This window comes from Miscanthus floridulus, unplaced genomic scaffold, assembly GCF_019320115.1.
Source record: "Miscanthus floridulus cultivar M001 unplaced genomic scaffold, ASM1932011v1 fs_815_3_4, whole genome shotgun sequence".
NCBI classification, from domain to species: Eukaryota; Viridiplantae; Streptophyta; class Magnoliopsida; order Poales; family Poaceae; genus Miscanthus; species Miscanthus floridulus.
The window spans coordinates 50,042-60,000 of NW_027097310.1; the positions used below are offsets into that span (position 1 = coordinate 50,042).

Consider the following 9,959-nt stretch of genomic DNA (forward strand, 5'->3'; position numbering starts at 1 on the left):
CCCTGGATTTAAACCCCACCTAATTACATATATATGTAGTGAAAGCAAGCAGCTAGCTAGCTAGCCAGGATGACTACCTGTTGACTGCTGACCGGCACCGGCGCGGCGGCATGCAGCTTGTCGCCGTGACGCCATCCATCCATCGGCGCCGGCGCGCGGCTGCCGGCCGGCGCCCCTGCCTAGACCCTAGTCTAATCAACGGCGGGTTCCGGCGCGGCCAGCCGGCCCGAACGAACAGCAGCAGCATGCAATGGAAAATGAACGAAGGGCAAGGCGAAAAATGAGCCATGCATCAGATGGAGCATGCAGCAGCATCAATTCGTCTGAATGGAGGCTGGATCGTCGGAGCGCTAGCTAGCTAGCTGCAGCATCAATTCGTCTGGCGATGCGCATCCAGGGGGGGCAGCATGGCATGCAGAATGCACGCACGGAGTACGGTGGTCAATGTTTGCATCGCAGTCGCGCAGCTAGCCGATGGACGACCCGACGCTGAGCTGGCTCCTGACTGGGGCCTTGTTTAGATCACCTTCAAATTCTAAGTTTTTTCACTCTCTCTCCATCACATCAATTTTTAGACGCATGCATAGAGCATTAAATGTAGGTAAAAAAAATAACTAATTACACAGTTTGGTTGTAAATCACGAGACGAATCTTTTGAGCCTAGTTAATCCATGATCGGACAAAGTTTGTCAAATACAAACGAAACATGCTACAGTATCCAAGTTACAAAAATTTGTAATCTAAACAAGACCTGGATGCCTACCTAGCTAGGCCAACTCCCAACTAGGGCCTTGTTTAGTTTGCAACTTTTTCCAACCGGATGAATAGTATCACTTTCGTCTTATTTGGCAAACATTGTCCAATCGTGGACCAACTAGGCTCAAAAGATTCATCTCGTGATTTCCAACTAAACTGTGTAATTAGTTATTTTTTTTACCTACATTTAATACTCCATGCAAGCGGCTAAAAATTGATGTGATGGAGAGAGAGTGAAAAAACTTGGAATTTTGAAGGGAACTAAACAAGGCCTAGCTATACAATATAATACAACCGCTAGCTGCTGGTGCTGCTGGTGGGCTACAACCGCTAGCTGCTGGTGCTGCTGGTGGGCGTGTCTTGCTGCTGCTTGCTTGCTTGTGAGTACTCCGGCCGATACGTACTAGCAAGCTCCAGCTGCATGGATGGATCTGAAGAGAAACAACTATGTACGCGTGGCTTCTTGCTTACACTCCGATTCCATTCTTCTTCTTCAGCTCTTTTATATATCGATCATGAGGCTGCTGACCGACGACGTAATACGACGACGGCGGTTGCATTGCATCATTATATTGTACGTATTATTTATTAGCTGGTCGTTACATACTAGGAGCAGCTTGCAGATAGACAGATAGATCGATACGTACTGTGTATATGCCAAATTATCAATTTATCATCAGGACGGAGGGAACAAAGTGGCGCATGCATATGCTGCTGAAACCACGGCCGGGCGGAATTAATTGGGCCTGTTCGCTGGTTTGTTTCTAGGCTAATAAGTTTGGCTGGTGCTGCTGGTTTGTTGTAGAGAGAAACATTGTTGGCTGGCTGATAAGCCCTGTCTGAAACCGACAAGCGAACAGGTTGTATAATTTAACTACCTAACTAATTGATTGATTGATCCAAGAACTGGTGCCCTGTTCGCTTAGCTGATAAGTCATGGCTGAAAGTACTGTTGACTGATTTGTTGTGAGAGAAAAATACTGTTCGTTGGGTGAAAAAGTATGAATTATAAGCCAAACGAACAGATAGAGCGATGGAGCGAAAGAACAAAGCATCAGCCTGTTCGCTTAGTCGTATTTGACTTATAAGCTAACAAATAGTATTTTTCTCTCACATCAAACCAGTCAACAGTACTTTCAATCATGGCTTATAAGGGCCTGTTTAGCTCTCCTCCAAAACACCAAATTTTTCAAGATTCCCCGTCACATCGAATCTTTAGACGCATGCATGAAACATTAAATATAAATAAAAAATAAAACTAATTACACAGTTTAGATAAAATCCACGAGACAAATCTTTTAAGCCTAATTAGACTATGATTGAACATTAATTGTCAAATAACAACGAAAATGCTACAATATCGTTTTACCAAAATTTTCGACAACTAAACTGGGCCTAAGCTAAATCAGCCCAAATAAACAGGGCGCACATGCGTATGGTACGGTTCATCCAGGCTGCCAGGAAGGCAGAGAATAGCATGCGTGGCATCTGATACGATTCGCATCGCAGGCAGGCGGGCTGCTACTAGCTAGCTAGGTAATCCGGACGCTCCAAACAGATGACACGCACGCACATGCGTGTGCCCGTCAACAATGCAGGCATGCTTAGGCCCTGTTTAGTTCCAACCCAAAAACCAAAAATTTTCAAGATTCCCTATCACATCGAACTTTGCGGCACATGCATGGAGTACTAAATGTAGACGAAAAAAAACTAATTGCACAGTTCGCCGAGAAATTGCGAGACGAATCTTTTAAGCCTAAATAGTCCATAATTGGACAATTTTTGCCAAATAACAACGAAAGTGCTACAGTAGCCAAAAGCCAAAAATTTTCAGAACTAAACGCGCCCTTATCAGCCGGTATATGAGCTACAATCTACAGTATTTTTCTTTCACAATAAAATAGCTTCAACCAACTTTAATACCAGCTGAACTGGCCCATGCACCGGATGCAAGCTAGCACTAGACGCGTGCAGCGGCGCCGGCCAGCTACCGATCGATCATGAAACAGCACAAAACAATGCAGAAGCAAAGCGCACACACTAAGACGGTCTCCAACGGGATAGGTAAACGGCGACCCAAACCCAAAATGCCTCATACACAGTGTTTTGGGTCGCAAAATCACCGTCCAACGGAGAACGCAAATAGGGCAGCTATTTTGCGTAGCAACCGACTCGCAAGGCAAAAAAGCGTCGTCGAGAACGACGACGCAAAACACTGCAGAGAGAGAGGAGCGACCGACGTCGGGGCTCGGCACAGGGGCGGGACCGATGGAGGTCGGTGGAGGCGCGGCTGCCGTCGTGGAGTCCGGATCTACCCGGCCGCCATCGGAGGGAGCCGGGGAGGGGTTGCGGTTGCCATCGGGCAGGGAAGGGAGGATCCCGCCGACGAGGTCCGCCTGCGGTGGAGCAGCGCCGCCCGCGAGGTCCGCCTGCGGTGGAGCAGCGCCGCCGGCGAGGTCCGCCTGCGGTGGAGCAGCGCCGCCGGCAAGGGCTGCTCGCCGCCCGCGGAGAAGAGCGCTGCCGGCACGGATGCGGTGAGGATGGGGCCGGAGCTCGCCCGCACTGTGGCGGCGGGTCTAGATCTCGCCGGGCACAGCGACGCCAGGGCCGGAGCTCGCCCGCACGGTGGCGCCGGATCCAGAGCTCGCACGGCGACGGCCGCCCCGAACCCCGCTCCTCTTCTTCCTCAACACCGGCAGCCACTCCCTTCTTCCTCAAGCTCCTCCGCGGGTCTAGATCTCGCCGGGCACAGCGACGCCAGGGCCGGAGCTCGCCCGCACGGTGGCGCCGGATCCAGAGCTCGCACGGCGACGGTCGCCCCGAACCCCGCTCCTCTTCTTCCTCAACGCCGGCAGCCACTCCCTTCTTCCTCAAGCTCCTCCTCGGGATCCAGATTGGGGGGAAATGTGGAGAGCGGGAGGACGTACACGAGGAGGAGCAGGGTGGCAGCGAGGACGGTGCGGATGGGCAGTGGGGAGGGGAAGAAGCCATGGGAGATTTGGGGACGAGGATGACGAAATCCGACGGCGTCCAGCTCCGTGCTTGGAGGCTCTTCTTTTGCCTTCGCGGTTGGAAAAAAGGAAAGTTTTGGGTATCTGACCCTTACACTGTGCGTGACCCATCGAGGGGAATGTGTCTCGTTTTTAGGTAGTCACGTTGGAGATAGTCTAACGCTGCTGCATACACTGTCATGCATCGTTCCTTGCATGCCGTCGCATTCGATCGCATCTACTGCTATTCTGCTACCGTACCGTACGTCAGCTGCACCACGTCCAGCTATATATGTACACTACCAGGCTGGAGTTTTTCCTGACGGCCAGAAACCGTCAGGAAATCCTGGAAAACCGTCAGGAATTATGTTCCTGTTGGGCAACCGTCATGAAACAGCCGACAGGAACAGCGCGACAGGAAAGGTTGGCTATTCCTGACGGACCGCCGACAGGAATGTTTTTTCTGACGGCAGCTCCTGACGGCCACCATGCGTCTGCCTCCAGGCTCATTCCTGTCCAAGGCTTTTGTTTCCACACACTGCGCGCTTATTAGCTAGCTGGCGTTGACGGTTGACGCCGGACAAATACAATGGGTAAACGGCGGTAATAAAACGACATCCATCTACGAACACGATCGAGTAGTACCTCAGTAAACTTGTTTCCCCTGTCCCTGTCCGTATGTGTCCCTATTGCTACCACAACGTCTCCGTACGCGCATTGTGTAATCTATCGCCGCGTACGTGCAGAGGACGACGCAGGACGCGAAATGGAGGCCAGGGTTACTAACATGTAAACCGAGTGTAGTTTAGTTGGTTAGTTTTTTTATGGTAAAACTTGCTATCTAAGTTGTTTAAGCTAGCGTCCGACTTGTGAAACACGCGTTCATATTTTGCTTTAGTATTTCAGAGGCACCTGTGTGTATCTATGTTCATCGAATGATTGTGCGTGTAGGTAGAGTGCCAGGGCCGCACATTGGGCAGCGTATAACCTCCCCCTTCATCCCCTTCATCCTCCACCTCAAATTTTAGGAGCACCTAGTCAGTAATTTGTATTAAGTCTAATTAGCGTGCAAACATTCACCGATCACCTACGCGTGACTCCACCGTGATGTTCTAACTCTCCAGTACATCCACTATGACTACTCACCTCCCACGTGACAATTCAATGCACCCGTTATTAGCATCGACCGTCACTCAATTGACACTGCAGGCGGTACCGTGACAGCTGAAGAGACGAGGCGACGGTTGGCACGACGAGTTCCTCATAGTTGCCTCCACAGTAGGACGACAAGTCCTTTCTTGATATATGTTAATTTTTTTACTTTTCATCTCTACCGACATGGCTTCTGAATTGTTATCCTCATCTGACTTCTAAGTTAGAGTATAGTGTGCGTTCCTGCTTGGTGGTTCATAGAATGCTCCAAAGGGTTAAATATCTATTGTAGTTCTTGTTTTATTGGAAACCCTGTAAATTTAGTTATCATTCTCTGTCCCAAATTATAGGTTGTCGTGGCTTTTGTAGATACCTAGTTTTTTTAGGATTAAGTCCACTTTTAGCCTCTCAACTATAGGGTTCGTCTAATTTTAACCCTCGACTACAAAACCGTCTAGCGGTGATACCCAACTGTTAAAACGCGTTCACTTTTAGCATCTGTACGCGGGCATGGCTGTTTTGTCCTACGTGGAGTGGTTTTGACCATGCCACACTGGCATTGATGGCCACGTAGGATGCCAACCTCCATCTCAGTGACATATGGGGCCCACTCGTCACCTCCCTCCCCTCCCTCTCGCGCTGCTGCCGCGGATGCTTGCGTCGCGGGTGGGGTAGCTTCGACCATGGAGCTCCTAGTGCGACCGCCATCCATGGATGATGACGAGGAAGAGGAAGACGACGTGTTGCCGCCGCTAGTCCGCATTCGGTTGGGCTCCCGTGTCGAGTCCATGGACGACGGGTCGGCCGACGCCACCACCGACGAGGGGATCGGCTTCAGGGCCTAGGTGCTGTTGAACGAGTCGATGGCAGGCGGGAGATCAAAGTAGCCAGCACCGGTGGGGGCGCCACTTGTGATGGTGGACGAGGTGGACGCGCGTTGCCGCCGCAACTTGCTCGAGCGCCACTGCCCTGCTCGCGAGCCGGCAGGAGAACGCTCCAGTGCTCGATGGCCTAGGATGAGGCGTCAGAGAGGTCGACGGGGCGGAGGAGGTGCTGGTGGCCCAAGGAATCGGTCCGGGGCAGCTTAGAGGCGGCGACGCAGTCGACCGGAAGCAGAGGAGACGCAGGCTCGTCGCTTTGCCGTCCGTCGCCTCCGCAGTACTTCTACGTCAATCTGCCAGGGCGGGCAAGCCGATCCTCTGTGCGTTGCGCCGCGGCGCGCCTAGCTCGCCTCGCCCGCGTATCAGAGGAAGAGGTGGTGGTCCGTGCGCCCTGGTAGGCGGCGAGTTGTCCTAGCCACCGGCGCCGCCCGCCAGCCTGGGAGAAGTGGACGCGCACGAAGCGCGCGAGGTCGGCGAGGCGGACCCCGACGTCGTGGCCGGGCGGGGAGGGCGGAGGCAGCGACCTTGCCCTCCATCCACCCAAGCACCAGAGCAAGGGAAGGGAGAGGGCGAGCAAGAGAGGGGAAGGAGAGAGAGAGAGAGAGAGAGAGAGAGAGAGAGAGAGAGAGAGGGAGTCGGAGGGAAGGAGGGCGCAGGGCGACGCGCGGTGCAGGGCAAGCGAGATGGAGTAGGGAAGCAGCGTTCACGGAGCAGAGGGATTACAGAGAGAAGACGGAGCAGAGGAGATGGGAAGGCCGGTGCGGGCGAGCAGAGCAGGGTGGTGGCGTGACGATGGCTCGAGGCCACAACTCTGGCGCGGTGGAGGGCGCTGGGCGACTCCATGGTGGTCTTGGGCTGCGTCGACACGGGCAGGGAGAGTGGAGGAGGAGGAGGAAAGGGAGAGAAGGAGAAGAAGGGCAGAGGAGAGCACGACGCAGAGCAAAGGAAGATGGAGCTCGGTGAGGCGCTCCTGGATGGTGGCCATGGCTGGCTTTATAGCCACGGAAGGTCGGTTCATCGGAGATTTTTACCGACTACCATGGCAGGTCCTCTTCCACGAACTTCGGCGGCGGGCGGAGGTGAAGGCGTGGGAGGAGGGAACAGCCGGTGGGACAGCGCGGCGGTGAAGTGGACGTCGTCGAGCCCAGCATCCGTGGTGGGCGCGGGCCCCACATGTCGCTGAGATGCAGACCAGCGTCCTACGTGGCGGTCAACGCCAGCGTGGCATGGTCAAAACCGTTCAACGTGGGTCAAAACAGCCTTGCCCCTACCCAGGTGCTAAAAGTGAACGGTTTTGACAGTTGGGGTACTGGTATTAGACGGTTTTGTAGTTGATGGTTAAAATTAGACCAACACAAGAGTGGATGGGCCAAAAGTGGACTTAATCTTTTTTTATACACTTAGATATACAATATATCTAGATACGTAATAAAAATTGTGTATCGATAAAGGACAAACCGATAGAGGGAGTATTTTATTTGTCTAAGATACCGGGGCCACATTTGTGTTTGTTCCAGGCCACAAAATCCTAGGTTCGAATATGTAAGAGTGGTCTAGGTTTGTAACGTGATTTGTTTTTGAGAGAAAAATAACAACAAAATGAACAAATATGGTCAAACAAAGTCGGCAACTAAAAACGGCACAGCCGCTCAGGCACCTGTCACGCCGCGTTCCCGCGCCACCGGCGAGCGGGCCCCACTCCCGCCTCGACCGTTCCACTCCACTTCAGCCAAACGCCACCTCCACGCAGCGGGGGAGCAAAGCGCGTGATGAGCCGCGAATTCTCCACGCCGCGTGGGCCCTCTTTTTTCCTCCCTACGGGGACACGTGCTGGCCCACCGTCAGTCGCCCTCGCCGCACGCCGCCGGCCCATACGGACGCAGCCCGCTTTCCCTTCCAGCCTTCCTTCTCCACGCGCTCCCCTCCTTGTCCTCGGGCCAGGTCCAAGGAGCCTTTTCTTTTCCTCGTGGACACGTTGCAGGCCCCGCGGTTCTGCGCGGCGGGCCCCGCCCGCGTTTCTGACCGTTTCGCCCCTGCTCCGGGGCCCCTTTCCCCTCCACGCCTCCTCCCTTCCCTTCCTGATCTCCTCCGCCTCTTCTTCCTCGCCGCCCACGGCGACCTCACCGAGAAAGAGAAATCTCGCTCGCGGTCGCGGGGTCGCCTTCGCCATTCCTCCGATAAATACACGCGCTCGCTCCCCCGAGCCCAGTCGCGTCGTCGTTCACTCTCCCCCCTCCCTTCCCCTCCCTCTCCACATCCAGCTGCGTATCCACCAATCGACAGCGACCTCCTCCTTCACGCGCTCCGCTCCCCTCCCTTCCCTTCGCTCCCTCCTTAGCCGCTAAGCGTCCTCCCCTCCGCACCGCGCCGCGTCCCGTGCCGACCTGCGCGCGCGGCTCGGCTCGGCTCGTCGGCGCCGTCGAGCCCCAGCAGCGGCGCTGCCCCTACAAGAGGCGTCCGTCCGACGCCCCCGAGCACCCGCCGCCTCCTCCGCTCCCGATCTCTCCGCGCGGGCCGGAGATCGGCCGCGGCGGGCTCCCGATCCCGCCCGATCTACCCCGGCCCACGCCCGCCACGCTCCCCGCCGAGATGTGGGGCGGCGACTCCAACGCCAAGCAGATGCTCAAGTCCCGGGGCGGCACGGGCGTCGGCGTCGGGGGGTTACCCACAGCCGGGGACGAGGAATCCGACTACTTCCCGGCCACCCCGCGCAAGGACTACTGGTGGTCGACGGGGCTGCTCAAGCTGGTCACCGCCACCGTCATCTTCATGGGCGGCGTCGTGCTGGGCCTCTCCGTCAGCGGCAGCGGGGCGCGCTACTACTACAACGCGTCCCACGCGGAGCTCTTCTTCCCGGCCACCACCTACGGCTGCGACCCGCGGGACCGGGACTGCGGGATGGGACTCGCCTTCAGGGCCTTCGTCCACCCGCCACGCCTCGCGCACTCCATGACCGACGACGAGCTCTTCTGGCGGGCCTCGCTCGTGCCCAAGGCCGAGGAGTTTCCCTTCCAGCGGGTGCCCAAGGTCGCCTTCCTCTTCATGGCGCGCGGGCCCATCCCCTTCGCGCCGCTCTGGGACAAGTTCTTCCACGATCACCAGGGGCTCTACTCCGTCTACGTCCACACCGTGCCGGACTATAAGCTCAATGTTTCCAAGAGCTCCGCCTTCTACGGCAGACAGATCCCAAGCGAGGTATTGCCTTTGCCTTTGCTGGTACTTTGTTTTTCCCCTTTTTGCTGCTACATTCATACAATACAATCAATCCATCATTGTCAAAAAAAAAAAAAAACTAGACTGATAGTGATAATTCATCCCTTCCCCTGTTTTGTTGTCACCATGGCATGAATCATCACTAGCAAGTAGTAGCACATTGCAATCCATCAGCTTGGGAGTTTGCATCGCATTATTGTTGCCTTTGTGCAAAAGAAGATAAAAAAATCTGGTTGAGTGGCGGATAGCTGGTGCCTTGGTGGCCACTTGTCATGCTAGTTGGTGGCTGCCATGTGCCCAACTTGATTGGGATATGTTGTGTGCAAATGGCTGAGGATTTGCTCTAGTAGGGGAGGGGGAGAATATGCTTGCTTGCTTGTCCCAATGCTAGGTTGGTAAACTACTTAATTTGTTCAACAACTAGTGGCGTTCACGAATTTCAGATAAGTGGTGATGAGATTCTTGCTTGACAAATGTTCTGCTTCAGTTATTTTTACTAAAAAAACAATAGTAATCAGTCAACAAGTTCGGGCTGACCTGCAATCATGATTTATTACTTTCCTCTATTCCTTTTGTGCTAAAGTAGTGCTTCTCCTGTTTCACTGTAATGTGTGCATTCCTTCTTTGTCTCACAGCACTACTCTCCTTATCGTGCACTTGCAGTTTATGCCCATTATCGATGGATACCTTTGTTCTTCCACGTTCTAATATTTAATTTCTTTCCAATGCAGGAGGTGTCTTGGGGATCAATAACCCTGGTGGATGCTGAGAAGCGCCTGCTGGCCAATGCGTTGCTGGATTTCTCAAATGAGCGCTTTGTGCTGCTTTCAGAGAGCTGCATTCCTGTGTTCAACTTCCCGACTGTCTACGAGTACCTCATCAACTCGGCACACAGTTTCGTTGAGTCCTACAACATCGACACTCCTCAGTCTGCTGGCAGGTACAACCGTCGCATGGCTCCTCACAT

At 54.2% G+C, this 9,959-nt stretch overlaps 1 protein-coding gene across 1 annotated transcript; it reads left to right on the plus strand.

Annotated features, from left to right (window-relative positions):
- Positions 1-7,905: 7,905 nt before the first annotated feature.
- On the plus strand, positions 7,906-9,954 carry LOC136533223 (uncharacterized; the record flags this gene model as incomplete). Its single annotated transcript, XM_066525794.1, has 2 exons — positions 7,906-8,974; positions 9,724-9,954. Coding segments are annotated over exons 1-2 (837 nt in total), but the record flags the coding sequence as incomplete, so codon positions are not given.
- Between the last annotated feature and the right edge of the window lie 5 nt (positions 9,955-9,959).